General features: G+C 38.4%; 2 protein-coding genes across 4 annotated transcripts; both read right to left on the reverse strand.

Annotated features, from left to right (window-relative positions):
• Positions 1-3785: 3785 nt before the first annotated feature.
• Positions 3786-7206, reverse strand: LOC124381632 (putative C-type lectin domain family 20 member A). Of its 2 annotated transcripts, XM_046843440.1 has the most exons (7): positions 7036-7206; positions 6176-6221; positions 5177-5343; positions 4957-5092; positions 4495-4830; positions 4160-4251; positions 3786-3983 (listed from the first exon to the last, which is right to left on the reverse strand). In XM_046843440.1, the coding sequence occupies exons 2-7, from the start codon at positions 6210-6212 to the stop codon at positions 3876-3878; spliced, it is 876 nt and encodes a 291-aa protein (XP_046699396.1). In that variant the 5' UTR covers positions 6213-6221; positions 7036-7206; the 3' UTR covers positions 3786-3875. The 2 variants fall into 2 exon arrangements, with proteins under 2 accessions (XP_046699396.1, XP_046699395.1); XM_046843439.1 differs by having other exon boundaries at positions 4957-5343.
• Positions 7207-9849: 2643 nt separating this feature from the next.
• LOC124381627 (C-type mannose receptor 2-like) lies at positions 9850-15612 on the reverse strand. Of its 2 annotated transcripts, none has more exons than XM_046843432.1 (7): positions 15463-15612; positions 14793-14870; positions 13437-13486; positions 11603-11989; positions 11129-11470; positions 10560-10651; positions 9850-10396 (listed from the first exon to the last, which is right to left on the reverse strand). In XM_046843432.1, exons 3-7 carry the CDS (start codon positions 13474-13476, stop codon positions 10289-10291), a joined length of 969 nt encoding a protein of 322 aa, XP_046699388.1. In that variant the 5' UTR covers positions 13477-13486; positions 14793-14870; positions 15463-15612; the 3' UTR covers positions 9850-10288. The 2 variants fall into 2 exon arrangements, with proteins under 2 accessions (XP_046699388.1, XP_046699387.1); XM_046843431.1 differs by having other exon boundaries at positions 13437-13507.
• Positions 15613-18164: the final 2552 nt, after the last annotated feature.

An 18164-nucleotide genomic window follows, 5' to 3' on the forward strand; every position in this document is an offset into this window, starting at 1 on the left:
CGTGAGCCATTTTCTTTGACAAAAGTCCAATAATTGAGCTCTTGAGCTTTCTGGAAGTGGTGTAGTGTTTAGGGACATCGTTTCTGGTGTATGTGATCCCAGGTTTAAATCTCAGCTTTATTTGGGATTTTTTGGTTGCTATTATAATACAGGAGCCCTATAAGCAATGTTGAGACTAGGCCTGTGGTTAATTTTATTGTTTCTGCTGCCTGCTATTGCTTTCATCTTTACATTTAATTTTTAAGGGAGAAATTTGTTAATACAGATGTCCAGTTAGCAGTGTGTGATTTGCTCTTATAGTAGTTCAGTGGTTAATTTTATGGGTTGTAGTGTATGAGAATCCAGGTTCAAGTCTTACCTTCAGACAAATCTTTTCTGTGCATGTGAGTCATTTATTTTGACAAAAGTCCAATAAGCAACCTTTTGCCAGTTCCTGCAGTAGTGTAGTGGTCAATGTCGTGGGGTCTTATATACAATATCCCAGGTTCAAATTTTACCTTTAGTTGGCCAATGTAGTTTGCTATTATAGGACAGAAGCCCTATAAGCATGGATTCACTAAGTCTTTTGGTAGTGTAGTGTTCAGTGTCATGGCATTTGAAGTCTGTTATCCCTGGTTCAATGCTTGCAATCTCTTTCCTTTTTTATGTGAACAATTGTTTTCACAAAAGTCCAAGAAGTGACTCCTTGACCTGTCAGGAAGTAGTGTAGTGGTTAATATCATGTTTTCTGGTGTATGAGATTCCAGGTTCAAATCTAATCTTTACATTGACTTTTACGTGAGACATTTGTTAATACAGCTGTCCAATACGCAGTGGCAGCATCAGTCTTACAGCAGCATAATGTTTAATGTCATCGTTTTTAATGTTTGTTATCCCTGGTTCAATGCTTGCCATCACTTTTCTTTTTTTGTGAGCTCTTGAATAATTATTCTATTCTTGAATAATTATTATTTTTTAAGCACAATAAGCAAATTCGTGGCTAGTCCTGAACTGCTGTAGTGGTTGGTGTCATGGTGTCTTCTGTATAAGATCCCAGGTTTAGTCCTTGGCTTTTTAGGTTGCTGTTTTTGGTGCATGCACTCTGTGGTTCAAATCCTACCACCTTTTTATGTTTGTGTGACATTTTTATTGCTATTATTATACAAAAGCCCTATTAGCAAGGGTGCGTCCAAGCCTGTGGTTATTGTCATAGTTTCTGTTGCCTGCTATTTCTGGTTTAAATCTCATTTTTACATTTCATTTTTAAGTAAAACATTTGTTAATACAGATGTTCAATACACAGTGACTGTGCTGCTCATATAGTAGTGTAGTGGTTAGTGTTATGACTTTTGGTGTCTGGGGAATTCAGGTTCAAATCCTACCTTCAAACAAATCTTATCTTTACATTTGTGTGCATGTGAAATCATTTATTTTGACAAAAGTCAAATAAGCCAATCTCTGCTTTGTCCCAAAGTGGTGTAGTGGTAAATTTCATGGTTTTTGGTTTGTGAGATCCCTGGGTCAAATCTCAACACTAAATTTGCGGTTCATTTCTTTTTACAAAAGTCCAATAAGCTAGCTTGCAACTTGTCATGAAGTGGTTTAGTGGTTAGTGTTGTGCTTGCTGGTGTTTGAGGTCCCTGGTTCAAACCACATCTTTATTTTGCAATTAAGTTTATATAGTTGGCCATTTAAAGACAGAAGCCCAATAAGCAGGCGGCGCATAATCTCTGCAGTGGTGAAATGGTTCGCTTCATGGCTTTTGCAGAGGGAGCGCCCTGGTTCAAATCTCACTCCCTTCTTACCTTATATGTAAACCATTTTTTATGACAAAAATCCAGTAAGCACAGGTCACACCAGTGTTAACACAGTGTAGTGGTTGGTGTCATGGTCTTCAATGTGTGACATCTTAGGTTCAAATCTGACCATTTATGCTTCTTTGTTATTGATTAAAAAGGTGAAAATCTCTTAAAAACATTCCTCTGGCAAGAGATCCTGTGGCTCAGTTGGATGAGCTCTACCTCTGGGTTGAGAGGTTGCTGGTTCAAGCCCCAGCCAGGTCTCAAGAATATATGAAAGGTTCTGGATTCAGAACCAGAGCAAACTAGAAGGTATCAGAGGGCATTGTGGAGGGAAGGCTGTCCAAGAAGGTACCGGAGGGCATAACCCAAAATGGGGGAAGGCAATAGCCGGGCTGCTGCCCCCCGAAAATCTGAGGAAATAAATGTAGGGGGTTATACATCAAAAAATTAAAGGTTTGACTTAGTTTTTAAATATATACAAAACTTTCAGCCAAAAATCTATCACCCCACTTTTTTAGGGGGCTGTGAAGCACCATTTACCTCTAGCTTTTTGGCACCACACTGACTCACTCTTTCACTCCACCACATGACACCACACACAGATTTACATCACACTTACCACCAAGCTTGGGGACAAGCCAGATTTGAACCAGCAACCTCCACATTGAGAGGCAAGGCTTTTACAACAAAGCCACCAAGTCCCACACCAATGTACAAGTCTCGTAGGACTTTTGTCTTTTAAAAGGCCATAAAAAAAAAAAAAAGGTCAAATCAAAGCACCCCCTAGTGGACTTACTAGTGGACATTAATTATCAAGTCCACAGCAAGAGGTGTGCTAAACTGAATTGGTGGGACAGATCACAATGCCGGGGCCTTTAAACGTTCAAAGAGGTCCAACGTTGAAACTCTACATGAAGTTATATCCAAACGGTGCTGGATCTCTACATAAAGAGCGCCAATGAATATGCTATACATGAAATGGGATCCTAATGTTCCTCCTTTTGGGTGTTTCTACATGGCTTTAAAAAATCATTAAACAACATGTTGCCATGCAAAGATTAGTGCGGTTTCCTCATATCTTCAGCCTTTTAAATAACAGCATGTGGGCAGTTATCCAGAATAACCATTAAATGGCTGAAGGCACTGGCTTAAGGAGGCGGTCCAGTAGACAAATGTCATGCCAACAGGTGTTCATGCAGGTAAAAGACAGACGCATCAGACAGAAAGCTGCTACACTCTTTGTTTAGACTACACCCTACTTCAGCAGCTCCACCACATCAAGCATGCCAGTGCAATAATCGTTGTCAGTTTCTGGCATTTTAGAGATTAAAGGAGATGAATATCTAAAGCAGTTTTTCTCAGCAGAGGGACGAGTCGGCTGCAAGCTAGACAGCTCTCCTTACACGAATCATAAAAGGATTTTAAAGGTTTGAGATTAAAATTAGTAAAGAAATAATATACAATCAAGTAAGTCAAAGTCAAAGAATGCAGACAAAACGAATCAGTGGCTTTTTATTTGTTTTGGCACAGGGGCAAGGGGGGAGAAAAACAAATCAGACTGCAGTTTCACATGAACCTCATCACCCGTTTACTAAATACAAAGACGTAAAGAGATTATCACTAATAAAAAGTTTTTATTTATTGTTTATTGATAAAATTTGCGCTTTTTTGTAAATGATAAAAATTGTGTACATTTTCTATGTACAGAAAATATGAACAAAATACAGAGAAATAAGTTTAGATTTTAGAACTGTAGAGTAGAACATTACAGAAATAGGGACAACCCATTATTTACAACTTCTATTACAATCTCTATAGAAGAATCTTCTATATAATAATTCCTCTTTTCTATGACACAGTGACACATTAAACCCACTATCTGAACAGACCCTCTATGACTTTCTACTTACCATTGTGTCAAGTGGCCACTTGCAGCAGATACAGGTTCCATATGAAATATTTGCAATTACATATAATTATAGTGGCAGAAACAAACTAGTACAATTATTCATTAATTCCTTTATTTAAGGCTAATCGTGCTCTTCGACTCTCACTACTGACTTAAGCTTAAATATAAAAGTGAGCATTTAGACATTACAGGTGATCCTTCTTTTTCTTATTGAAGATGTTTCCATCTGGCTGCACCTTCCAGATCATGGTGGTGTTCTCCAACATGCCATTTTCCTCCAGTTTCTGCTTCATCTGAGGATCAGAATCAGGAATTCATTACTCAAATCAGTAAAAAAAGGAATATGTATCAGAGAGATGCCAAGAATTGATTAAATAATACACATTATAAACATGAATAAATGAAATCTGAGCAGCTGAGCAGTGAAAAAATCCAAACTGGGGGGTTTTGGTGACATCATGTGACTCACCTGCTCTAAAATAAACGCCTGTAAAGCAGGATCGAACACACTCCCATCAGACTTCACCTGCAGCCTCACTGTCTGACTCCTCGTGGGGAAATCTGTAGAATAAACACACACCTCTTTTCACACACTTTTTCTCCTCAGAACAACGCACCTTCTAGATGAATGTTATGATATGTTTTAAAATATGAATAAAATTTGACAAATTCTGAATGGATGTTGTGTCGAAATTGTGTTATATTTACGAAAGACACTGAACATTGCAACAAATTGTAGATGGAGGTGTTAATGAGCATAAAGAGGAGCGTTTATTATTATAAAGTCATGAAAAAAGAACTCACTGGTGTGACAGAAGAAATAGTACTGGTTGCTGCAGGGTGCATCACTGAACAGTCTGTTATTAACAACTGCACAGTTCTCAATTCCTCCATAATTATCAGGTTGTCCAGCAGCCCATGAAAGGTTTAAAGCACTGGTCCTGTCTGACCACCTCCATGGTTCTCTATATAGTCCAATCCAGGCACCGCCCGGGTTTATTTTCCCTACAATGTTGTTGTCTGAGCTGTTAAATATGCTGGCCAAGTCTGTGTAATGTGTTCGACAGTAAGCCTGAGCTTCAGGCCAGGTCATGTAAGGTCTAGGAATGGCAATGAACCTGGCAGAACCAGTCAAATTATCTGTGAAAAAGTAACCAAATGATTACGGCTTTGTTGATTCAAGTCTTCACAGAAAATATAATACCAGGATACAACTCAAGATCAAACTAAAAACTCAACTAAATCACTATAAGGACATTGACTCACCATTGTAGCATATGATGGGTCTCAGTTGTGTACATGGTGCATCCCACCAATTATTATATATACCCATAGCGACACATGATTCTTTTCCAGCACCATTATTAGGCTCTCCAGGGTTCCACTGTCTAAAGGGAACATACTGTAGGTTGTTTAAGGACCAGCGCCAGCCGTTGATATCGGCGTACAAGCCGACCCAGGCATTTGTTGCCAGACCTTTGCTTACCGCCTCTTTCTTCAGTCTGAGCCAATCAGTACCACTCTGGATTGCTGCCAGGTCAGTGTACCATACCCTGCAGTAATTCTTTGCATCAGCCCATGTCATCGGTGTTTTTATTAATTCATAATTGTGAGGGACGGTTCCCAGAATGGACACAGCAACTGGGACAAGACCTGTTGAAGAAATTTGAATTTACCAAACACAGTAAAATTTACCTGATAAATACAGATGTTCCTACAATAGATCTAAAATTTTGACACCAAAACTTTGTCGCAAAATTAATGATGCCTAAATAAAAAAATTGTTTATAGTTATAAATCCAGTTTGATAGTTCAGTTCAGTTACACTAAGTAAGTCATGCATTAATAGTTCCTTATTTTTCTAATTATGGATTCCAAAACTACTTGATAATAATACATAAACATGTATTAGTTTGTGTATTTCTATTTATTTAATCTTTTAATAACACCTACACAGAGTGCATTTGGAAAGACCCACTTTTTTCAATGTTAAATTGCAGCCTGATACTACAGTCGTTCAGATTGATTTTCTCAATAATCTACACTCAGTACACCGTAATGACGAGGTGAAAACAGAATTCTAGAAATGTCTGCAATTTTGTCATTAAAAAGCTGAAATACCTGCATGTACACCTGAAACTTGAACACTTAAAAATAAGCTCAGGTGCCTCCTATTTTTATTAGTATTTATTTATTTTTTTTTTTTTGCTAAAACTGCTGCTGTCGTTTAAATAAATAAAAAAGACGAATCCAAAGAGTTAAGGTCGAGTAAATTATTGTTATTAAATATTTAATCAAAATAAAAGGTTTAAACTATACAATAATGGCTTGTAATCACATATATAATTTTTTCATAATAAGGTTTAATATATTATAACTAATAACACCATATTTGTTGTTTTGGAAATTCTGCATTATTTATATTCAATTGTGTAATACCAATTATCATTCAATTAACAATAAGTAGTTTATAAAGTGCTCTCACCAGTGAGACCCAGGAGAATACAAAATGTCAGATTCATGACGTGTAGCTGAGGGGTGAAAAAAATAAATATATATAAGTAGAAAATAAAGGTATGCAACTATAAAATAAAAAAGGATTTCTTTGCGTAAATGTAAAGATGATTATCTAACCAAGCTTTATATCGTTATCATAATCAGGTGTCAGGTTTATGCTGATAAACTTGTGAGAATGAATTATATAATTATATAATTACCACCAGGTCACATGACCAGAGACACAATTATACACAATGAAGAACTGATATTTAAATCAAACACATAGAAGAAAATGTGTACCTTCAGGCAAAGTTCCAGTAATTACATCTCTAATTTAATTGCTTTTTGTGAGTTTGCTATCAGGTAAAACCTTATTTTTAATTATACTTTTATGTATATAATGTTTTTAGAAGAAGACAACACAAAACTTCACCACATATTACAGCACATTTATTTTCACTAAACTTTTATTAAATCTCTTTCATAATACTGTTTATAAATAACATGCATTACTTATTTTATAAATATATTTGTTCCCACAACCGTAATTTCCGACACAATTATGTTTTCAGTAAAACCTTTTCTTAATATCAGTTTATTCTTTTATAAGGATGAATTGATACATTATTTTAATAAGAAAATATTTGCTAGAACAATTTTTTAGTACCAGAGACCCACTGCTGTCCAAAGATTCAGTTTTGTAATATCACTTAAATAATAAAAACTTTTATAATTTTAACCATAAAAAAATACATACAATTAATACATGTTTCCTAAAATTACACAAATTACTAAATTCGTTTTTCATGAAATAAACAATAGACGTGCATAAATCTGATGTTTTACCTGTTTAGAACTGGATGGTTACTGTTTCTTCAGAAGCTTTATTCAAGATCTTCACTGCTCATCTGTTTACTTTGCCTTGTTAATCCGTGAAAAACGAGGACATGACCTATGTAAAAACAATTTCCATTTTGCTTTCGCTCCTCCTTAGACTCCAGACTCCTTGTTTAGACAAGACCAAATGCTGTCCCAACGTCCTCAATTTCCAGCACAGGAAGGAGGTGAACGAGGTCCTCAGGTTGCCTTTACTGTGAAATTTCCATGAGACATTAATCGGCATGCACAATATTATTATATCTCATTCAGAACATCATCATTTTCTCTTGGGAATCAACAGCAGCATTAAGATTAAATCTAAAACACTGGGAAACCAAAAGAAAATCAGACATTTATTTATAAGTATTTCAGAATAAAGGAACTACAGAATATTCTAATAAAGGGAGATCTACATGATGTTTTGGGGGGCTTCTTACACACCTTACAGTTACACTACTAATGCTATGAAAACTGCATTGTGAACATTTAAATGGCTTTTTCGTGGCTCTGGTTGCACTGCTCTCTAATGTTGGATATACCTGTAAAACAAGCCTTCGCAATGGATGTACAACTATAAAAACAAGAAGTGCTGTTTTCCATAGGAAAAGAAGGATTACCTGAAACCAGCATTCTGTGCCACAGGTCTAAAATGTCACAAACAGTGTCTTGTTGCACAGTGGAGACCAAAACAAAGGTTTCAATTTTACATCCTAATATTACAAAGAAGTCAAATTGTTTGTGCTGGGATTTTGGAATCTAGAGTACAAAAAAAGACTAAGCAGAGAAGTAAGTTGTCATGACCTCGTTAGTTTCCCGTATTCGTGTGTTGCTGCTAATCTTTCTTTATTTCTAAAATACTGTTGAAACTGGGATACACAGTCGGATTCACCAATCTTGGGATCACCAGCACACAAAAGTGGATTTTTGACAAAAAGAAATAGGATTTGGGCAGCTACAAATAATTCTATTATCTTGAAAAAAAGTTCCACTAATTTGTAAACGTTTCACAGTAAAGCAGTCCAAGACAAACAAATCCAAATCACAAGAAATCTAAAAGTGCGGTCAAGGGAGGGGAATGTCGAGGTCGATATACAAAGAGAAATTGTTACACAACACAAGATTAACAATACTTTACCTAGTTGTTAGCATTAGCATGGTTTAAAAATGATCAAAAGAGGAAATGCCATATAAACTGGGTGAGCTCCATATTCAGGTAACAGGTCCCTCTGGTGGTCTGGAGGCGGTATAGTGGCTGGAACTGTTACATAGACCAGAAATAGAAGACATTATTATCTAAAGTAATGATTGACATTTATGTTTAGCATTTAGGAGCTATCTTGAGATCCCCTGGTGGTCTAGTGGTTAAGATGCAGCGCTCTCACCGCTGCAACCCGGGTTCGATCCCCGGTCAGGGAACCATCCCCAGCCACTCTCAGTGCCGGTCCCAAGCCTAGATAAATTGGGGAGGGTTGTGTTTACGCATCCAGCGTAAAACATGTGCCAAATCAAACGTGCAGAGGATCCGCTGTGGCGACCCCTAACGGGAGAAGCCGAAATAAAGTTTATTTAGGAGCTGTCTTGAGATGAGCCAGACTCCCCAAAAATGAGGACTGTTTTGTCCAAGGCGCTGGAAAGGAAGGAATTCCCTGTGTTGTACATGCTGTAGAAAATGATTTGGAGTTTATTTATTTACCCCTCCTGAGCCCCTCAACAGTGATGGACAGACAGCCACCTTCTTAAGTTCAGGTATAGAAGAGGGAGAGTGCGAGGGGAAAACGAGTTCCTGCATGAAGCATTCTGCTTTACAAACAGTTTATTAGTGTGTGGTATCACTTTAAAAAAAAAAAAAAACATTTTAAGTCTCAAGTTTTAGCCAAATAACAATTATATAATATTGATGCAATAAATAAATATACTTTCCAAAAGAACTCAACTTTCTGCAATACTTCTTCAATAAACATTTAATTTGACCGAATATGCATCTTCATTGCTTGGATATAACTTCCTGAAATGCTTCTGTGTTTGCTGAGAAAATATTAAATTGAATGCAAACTCATTTCCATTAGAGTTTTACTTTCCCTGAGAGCAGATTTCAACAAAAACAAATGCTGACTCATCATCTTTAAATTTCAGCACAGAAAGAGGTGAAGCAGGTCATCAGGTTAACTTTTGGTTTGGAATTTTCATGTTCCAATATTTGGACATTCAGCTTGCACAATATTGTTACGTCTCTCTTTGGTAACTAAGGCAGCATTTACGGACAGTGAGATCGAATCGAACTTGTTGGTAAACCAGAGAAAATTTTGAGAAATCAAAATAAAGTTTCTCCTAAGGAACTTTAACAAGATCTACATGATGTCTTACACTGCGAATGCTGCGAATTAAAAGTGCTTTTGCGAATATTTAAATACATTTTCTTGGCAAATATAAAGTAGTCCTGTTCTCCAATGTTTGATTTATGTGTAACACACGTCTTTAAGTTCGCCTCTCCAACTCTAAAAACAAGCAGTCCTGTTTTTCATAGGGGAAGCAGTTACCCAAGACCAGGATTAAGCTCACGTCTAAATCTCACAGAGAATATCTTAGTATACAACTGAAACCAAAACAAAGCTTGAAATTAAAATCTAGATACAATTTTATTGTCAAACTGTACAACTGTAAAATTTCCAGCAGTCTTGCCTGTGCTGCCGTTTAGAGTTTATACTTCTAACATTGTGATTAAGCAGGTTGTCAAAGCAGGAACCTGATCCCATAAATGACAGCCATTAAGATGCTGAGATATCAAGTTTATTGCTGATATTATTGTACAGTACATTCTTAGTTTCAATAGGTACAGAAAATGTAAATAATAAAGAAATTAGTGTATATTTTTAACAGTATGATTAAAATGAGAAGGCCATTATTTATTGCCATTTAAAACACATTGTATTTACAGAGTCGGTTACATTCTCTTTTTTCTATGTAAAATGATTATTTGCTACAACACAATGAGATTAAACCCAGTATTTCAACAGACTGATTTTATGACTTTGTCCAGCACTATGTTCAGTAGACACTTGCACCAAAAAACAGGTTACATATGAAATATTTGATTGAAAACAAATGAAAAAGAGGAAAGAAATTATGTATATATTTCACTACTTTTGGCTAATCTCGTCCTACTGATTAATGCTACAAGTTCAGTTTTATTCTACTTGACTTAAAGGTGAGAATTTAGACATTACAGGTGAGCTTTCTTTTTCTTGTTGAAGATGTTGCCATTTGGCTGCACCTTCCAGGCCAGTGTGGTGTTCTCCAACATGCCATTTTCCTCCAGTTTCTGCTTCATCTGAGGATCAGAATCAGGATTTGGTTAATTAAACCAAAATAAATGTGTTAGAGAAAAACCAAGAATGAATAAAAACGAGCCACATTGTTGAGAATAACAGAAATGTGAGCAGGTAAACAGTGAAATCCTAACAGTGATGTTTCAGAGACATCATGTGACCCACCTGCTCTAAAATGGACGACTGCACAGCAGGATCAAACACACTTCCATCAGACATCACCTGCAGTCTCACTGTCTGACTCCTCGTTGGGAAATCTGTAGAACAAACACACATATTTCCCACAATCCTCTTCAGAACACTGAAGAATCTTCTGGATGACTATGATTTATGGTTTAAAATATGAATAAAATGAAATGGATTGTGTTTTATTTAAACTTGAATCAATTTAAATATTGTGCTGTCATTTACACATTCATTTTTTAATAGTTTCTTTTCGCTACATTTAAATGCTCTAATAAGCGTCCATCATCCATCCCATCCTTTACTTTATTATTTTAGGGGATGTTGTGTCAATATAATGTTATATCTCTGAAAGGCAGTTGACATTGAACACTGCAACATAATGTAGATGAAGCTGTTTATGAGCATGATCAGGAGCATTTACATTACATTCATTTCATTCTCTTCTAATAGGATCAAATTCAAAAGCTGATGTATTAAAATTATGTATTTTTATGATGTTACAATATACTGGATACTTGTGGAAATAAATGAAGAAACAAAAGACTCACTGGTGTCACAGAAGAAAAAGAATATGTTGCTGCAGGGTACATCACCAAACAGTCCGCTATTAACAACTCCACAGTTCTCATTTCCACCATAATTATTAGGTTCTCCTGGAATCCATTTAAGGTTTGAAGCAATGGTCCCATCTACCCACTTCCATGTGTCTCTATAGAGTCCAATCCAGGCATCACCTACAGTATTTCTCACCTGCATTATTATGTCATTATCTGAGCTGTTAAGGGAACTGGGCAAGTCTGTGTGATATGTTCGACAGTAAGCCTGAGCTTGAGGCCAGGTCATCCAAGGACTACTAATACCTACAAACCTGGCAGTTCCATTGAATTTAGCTGTGAAAAATGTAACCAAATGTTAACATCTTCACAGAAACAATGGTATTAAAATATAACCCTTAATGTGTAATTCCAGCCATCAAACCAAACAAAACAAAACAATCAAATGAATAGAGGATATGAACTCACCATTGTAGCAAATGACAGGTCTTAGTTGTGAGCATGGCACGTCCCACCAATTACTATATGAACTCATAGCAACACATGATTCTATTCCTTTATAATTATTAGGCTCTCCAGGGTACCAGTTGGTATAAGTAACACTCTTCAATGGGAGGTTGTTCAAGGACCAGCGCCAGCCATTAATATCATTGTACAATCCGACCCAGGACGTATATTTGACAAGACCTGGTTCTTTCTTCAGTCTTAGCCAATCAGTATCACTTTGGATCGCTGCTAAGTCAGTGTACTTTGCTCTGCAGTAATTCTGTGCATCAGACCATGTGAACGATGTCATGATAAGATTATAATGGTGAGGGACAGTTCTAGGGATGGACCAGGCAACTGGGACCAGACCTGTTGGAGACATTTTATTTTATGAAACACAGTAAATTTGAACCAGTGAATATTTGAATATAGAAAAACTTTCCTTCATTTTAAGCTCCTTCCTCTGATGTAAAGAAAATATACCACAAATGGAAACACGTACAAGAGGAATTGCAGAACTGCAGGTTTTTCTAATCAGACCTTGTATACTACCGTGACTTTATGTATTTTCACTTTGTTGCACATTGTGAGAAATTCCCCCCTCACTATTTTCACAAATTACTTCACCTTTAACATGCAGTGGGTAAGAAAGGAGTGATCATCATGCCTGTGCTCGAATCTATCCAAATTCCACAATGGCTTTATTCAGCCAGGAAGTACTTTTAATGCAATACCAGTTTAATTTGTAAACAATTTTGGAGATTCTAGCCAAGTTCATCTCAAGGGCCCACCAGGGAGCCCCTTAGCCATGTTTCAGTCTGGGGCCATTAGGGGGTTCCTCCTGCCATGATCAGGCCAGCGATGCATGAGGCAACCCATACACACAGGGCTCCCTTCTCCAGCCAGAGGCCAACAAGGCAGCCTCTCACATTATGTTCCAGCCAGAGGACGATGAGGCAGCCTCTCATCATGTACTCCAGTCAGAACCCGACAAGGAAACCTCCCAAGACAAGGCCAATGTTGCAGCCTCCCAAGAACTATTTATACACAAGGCCAACAAGGTGCCCTCCCAAGAACCATTTGCGCCAGAACTTGAAAAGCCAGAGGCCCAGGCAGAGGCAATCTGTATCTACAACCTGCATGCACAAGGGGCCTGGACATGCCTGGGAGCAACATTGAGGCCTCCCCCTCTGATGTGCTCATGCAAGGGTTTGCATTGAGGCCTCCTCCCAAAAAGTGCCCATGCTGGGGACAAAGCCAAAGCCTCTTTCCTCAAGCTTGTCATGCTATGGGCTTCTCCTTGAATTTGCTTCTGGAAGGAGGTGATGGTGCAGCCTTCTCCTTGGAACACCTAGAGTTTGGCTCCAATTTTTGTCAATGGTCAAAACAGTTTATTATAAATGTTTAGCCAGAGTACTCATTGGATCTTAAATTTCTTCCTTCTCCCTTCTTCTTTACAAAGTTACTTATAAGTGGGGGCCCTTGTCACCTATCCTATAGGTGGAGGTCTATATATATATATATCAGATTTATGGTTCTATTATTTGATATTTCATAACATTCAGTGGGAATTAGATCAGCGGTGACTTTCCTGTGAGCTATAAAAGCTTATATTGCTTACCTCGTGGCATCTACAGAATTTACCCTTCACAAGAGTAGTTTTTAAAATTTTTGTAAATTGTGGACTAATTCTACTCACATTTGGAAATAAAATTATAGGAGCTTCAGGTTTATACTGTATAGTGATTGTACTTTCCTCTGTCATAAGCATAAAAATGTACTAGTAACAAGCTGTTTGTTTAAAAAATGCTCTCACCATTGAGGCACAGGAGAAGAAGTAGATTTAGCTTCATCATGGATGGGTAGCTGAGAAGACAAAATCACAATCTATATAAAAAATAAAAGTATGTAAGTATCAAATACATTGTGATTTATTTATGTCCATTTTTAAATGATTAATCAACCAGGGTTTGTATCATGTATATCGGGTTAATGCTGTTACACATGATTTTTTTGCTAAGATGTTTCTCCACCTTTAGAGTCCACCTGTGGTTAATTAAATTGATTGGATTTGATTGAACACACCTCTCTATTGAAGGCCTTACAGCTGACTATGCACATCAGAGCAAACATCAAGCCATGAGGTCAAAAGAAGAAAAGAAGAGCTCCAACAGGCGAGGCTCCAAGATGGCGGCACACCAGTATCCTCTCTGGATGGAAAATGGTGCTTTAATGTCTTTAGCCATCACTTTTCCAAGTACATGGACACCAGAGACAGCTGTGTTCATGTAAAAGACCACCAGACGCTGTTACAGTACAAAAATCATGCAACAACCAATCTGCATGATGATGTACTCGAGAAGCTTCACAACCTCAGTTTGCTCGATTTCAGCTACATCTAGTCCAGGCCTCCAGTCCTAGCCGTCTAGGTGAGGAGACGTCAGAAGCAGTGCTTGAGGAAGCAGAAGCGTGGCAAGCAGGTGAGTGTCCATGCTAGGCTAAATGCTAACCCTAGTGCTTTGTGAGGCTCGTCATGAGGCACGTCAAGACCCACCTACTATCCTCACTGGACGCCATGCGGTTTGCGCATTGTCCAAACCGTTCCATGGACGATGCCGTCGCCACGACCCTCCACTTCGCCCTCACCCACCTGGACTATAAGCACACATACGTACAAATGCTGTGTATAGACTTCAGTTTAGCATTTAACACAATTATCCTTTCCAAGAGCTTTTCAAGAGCACTTGGCCTCCATAATATTTAAACGAAAGATGTTTGGCATTCAATGACTCTTCCAAGAGCTTATCACCTGTACCCAAGGACTGGTCACTCTGACTAAGCTCCAGGGATCCTGTGTGGGGATGGGACAAAAGGGTTGAGGTTCCAGAGGCACAATCATTCCTCCAAACTTTCTTTTTGGAAGAAACATGGCACCATCCCAAAAGTAAAGCATGGTGGTGGCAGCATCATGCTGTGGAGGTGTTTTTCTGCAGCAGCGACTGAGCGCTGATGGACATGGTGGTCCATGGTCCAAAAAGAAAAGAAAGATTTTGATTTATCTTACCACACAACAGTTTTCCTTGTTGCATCTATGTAACTTTTGTTCAGTCGGTGATTTACCTGTGCTGAGAGTAGAATTTAATGTCGTGGTGATATTTAGAAAATGTATTACCTTCACTTGTGTAATAAGATACTCTGTGATTTTTAGACCTGTGATGGTGAATCCTGGTCTGTAGTAACTCTGCTTTTCCTATGAAAAACAGGCATTTGTTTAGTTTTTTTAGAATTAGAGAAGCCATCTTAAAGACTTATTTCACCTGTCAATCTTATATGGAGAACAGCGCTTCCTTTAATTTCCCAATAAAATCTATCAAAAAGTCACAATGAACTTCTACTTACACTGGCCAAATCCTGACCATTTTATGGATTCACTTCATTAAGATCCTTGTGTATGATTACAACCCCGATTGTAAAATGTTTTGGGACACGGGGTAAAATGCATATAATTTGCACATTTTTTTAATTTTTAATTTTATTCACAATAGAACATAGAAAAATATCAAACATTTAACCTAAGAAAATGTACCATTTTATTGGAATAAATAAGGCCATTTTAAAATTAGTTTGCTATAACATCTCTCAAAAGCGTGGGGACTGGGACATGTTTACCACAGTGTAACATTCCCTCTTCTTTTACCAACAGTCTGTAAATCACTTGATAAGACACACCTGACCTGAAACTCATTCCAGGTGACTATCTTGTAAATCTGATGTTATCTTGATTATTTACAATTTAAATCAATTCAAGTGATACTGAGAAACTGTAAAGATTCTGAACATACCTGCTATTACACGTCTGAAAGCTGGTGCTTTTTCAGCAGCTCCAAATGAGATTTTTTTACTGCTTGCACACACCTCAAAAAGCATCTGCTTACTTGACTTGTCCTCTACTAACATGTAGAGAAATCAGGATTGTGCAGACTGATTTCCATTTGTTTTCACCTTTCCCTTAGACTCCACACTCCTTATAGAAACAAAACCAAATGCTGACCCACTGTCTTCAGATTTCAGCACAGAATGAAGGTGAATAAGGTCATCAGGTTGCTTTTAAGGAGATGTTTCCATGTGCCAGAAATCAGACACAATAATGTCTCTTTTACAAAATCATCTTTTCTTGGTACAATGAGGAAAATAAGTATTTGAACACCCTGCTATTTTGCAAGTTCTCCCACTTAGAAATCATGGAGGGGTCTGAAATTGTCATCATAGGTGCATGTTCACTGTGAGAGATATAATAAAAATAAAAAAAAATCCAGAAATCACAATATACTATAACAATATACTATAACTATTTATTTGTATGATACAGCTGCAAATAGGTATTTGAACACCTGTCTATCAGCTAGAATTCTGACCCTCAAAGACCTGTTAGTCTGCCTTTAAAATGTCCACCTCCACTACATTTATTATCCTAAATTAGATGCACCTGTTTGAGGTCATGGGAGAAAGTCATGTGGTCAGATGAGACCAAAATAGAACTTTTGGGTCATAATTCCACTAAACGTGTTTGGAGGAAGAAGAATGATGAGTACCATCCCAAGAACACCATCCCTAGTGTGAAGCATGGGGGTGGTAGCATCATGCTTTGGGGGTGTTTTTCTGCACATGGGACAGGGCGACTGCACTGTATTAAGGAGAGGATGACCGGGGCCATGTATTGCGAGATTTACAGTTTAATGTCACAAAGTAAACAAACTATCAGATTTCAGAAGAGAAATAAGAATGTCACCTTGGCGATAACAGGGCTTGAACCCACAACCTTGTGGGGATATGCTGATTGGTAAACCAACACCTTACCCACTGAGCTAAGCCTTCTGACTAGTACGAGCAGTCAATAAGCCTAATGAACCAACATGGCTTCTTTTCCATACTTCAACACCATGTAACTCAGACTTCTTTACTTCCGGTGACGTAGCTTCCTGTGTTTGACTTGTTTGCCGCGAGTTCCGTGTTTGTATTCGTGTTTGTATTCGTGTTTATATTCGTTTGTTTGTGTTTTTCTCTTTTAATAATCCTAAATTGTTTGTCTTCCTGACTTGTGCCTGTAGTCAGTTAAACTCGACTACCACTATATCTTCTCTCACTTTATCTTATTTGTGTATCCGAAATCTGTTCGTGATTATAAGCACTATGCCGGCTGTGTGTCTAACTTTGAGCACAGGTGAGGACTCGTTCGATTTGCAAACGGTGGCGTTGGAGATGGAGGTTTTGGAGAAACAGATTCGCGAGCTGCATGAAAAGCATGCCCGGCTGCGAGAGCGGAAAGCGGCGCTGGAAACATCCCGGCGGACGCGCACTCGTCCCAGGTAAATTCCGGGTTGAACCTAACGCTCCCAGCACCTCAACTCCGCGTGTTTCTCTGCCCAGACCCAGCGCACCTACAACTCCGGCAAAGGTGCAACATGGACCCTGGATGCGGCAGCAGCGGAAGAGACAAGCAAAGCCCGGTCGAGGACGTCTCCCCGCCACCACTACAGGCCTTCGAGATCTCGACCGAGAACCGCCGCCTCTCCGCGAGACGGAACGCGACACTGTGATTCTCGGAGATTCCATCGTCCGGCATGTCCGCGCTACCGGAGCTAAAGGTAAGGTGCACACTCGCTGTTTTCCTGGTGCTCGTGTTCTTGATGTCGCTGCGCAGGTACCCGCGGTCCTGAAGGAGAACTGGAGCGGTTGTTCTTCATGCCGGAACGAACGACACCAGGCTGAGACAAACGGAGGTATTAAAGAGGATTTCAGGATCCTGGTGGAGACGGTACGCAGCACATCACCCACAACGAGGATCATAGTGTCAGGACCTCTTCCCACTTACCAGCGAGGGGCTGAGAAGTTTAGTAGACTTTTAGCTCTAAATGAATGGTTACAGTCATGGTGTCGAGAACATAAACTTCTCTTTGTTAATAACTGGAACTGTTTCTGGGAGCGTCCTAGGTTCTTCCGCCCTGATGGCCTGCACCCCAGCAGAGTTGGAGCAGCAGTGCTATCAGATAACATCTCTAGGATACTTCACACCATCTGACTGGTAAGACATCAGGAAATCTTCGACAATGAGAACACGCATACAACAGACCAAATAGTTACAAGTTCACACACAGCCCAGTTTATAGAAACCGTATCTATCCTCGTGTAGCAAAACCAAGAAGTAAATACACAAGATCCAGAAACAATCTCATTGAAGTTAAAACTGAAAATGCCAGATAAACAAACACCAAAAAGTTTTAAAGTTTGGTCTTTTAAACATTAGATCACTTGCACCCAAAGCACTGATTATAAATGAGATGATCACAGAGAATAATCTCGATGCACTCTGTCTCACTGAGACCTGGATTAAACCAGGTGATTATATGGGTCTAAACGAGTCGACACCGTCAGGATATGTTTATAAGCATGAGCCCGTCAGACTGGTCGTGGGGGTGTAGGAACCATTTATACTGCTTCTCTTAATGTTAGTCAGATGTTAGGATTCAGCTTTAAATCATTTGAA

Source organism: Silurus meridionalis, chromosome 28 (genome assembly GCF_014805685.1).
Source record: "Silurus meridionalis isolate SWU-2019-XX chromosome 28, ASM1480568v1, whole genome shotgun sequence".
Lineage (NCBI taxonomy): Eukaryota > Metazoa > Chordata > Actinopteri > Siluriformes > Siluridae > Silurus > Silurus meridionalis.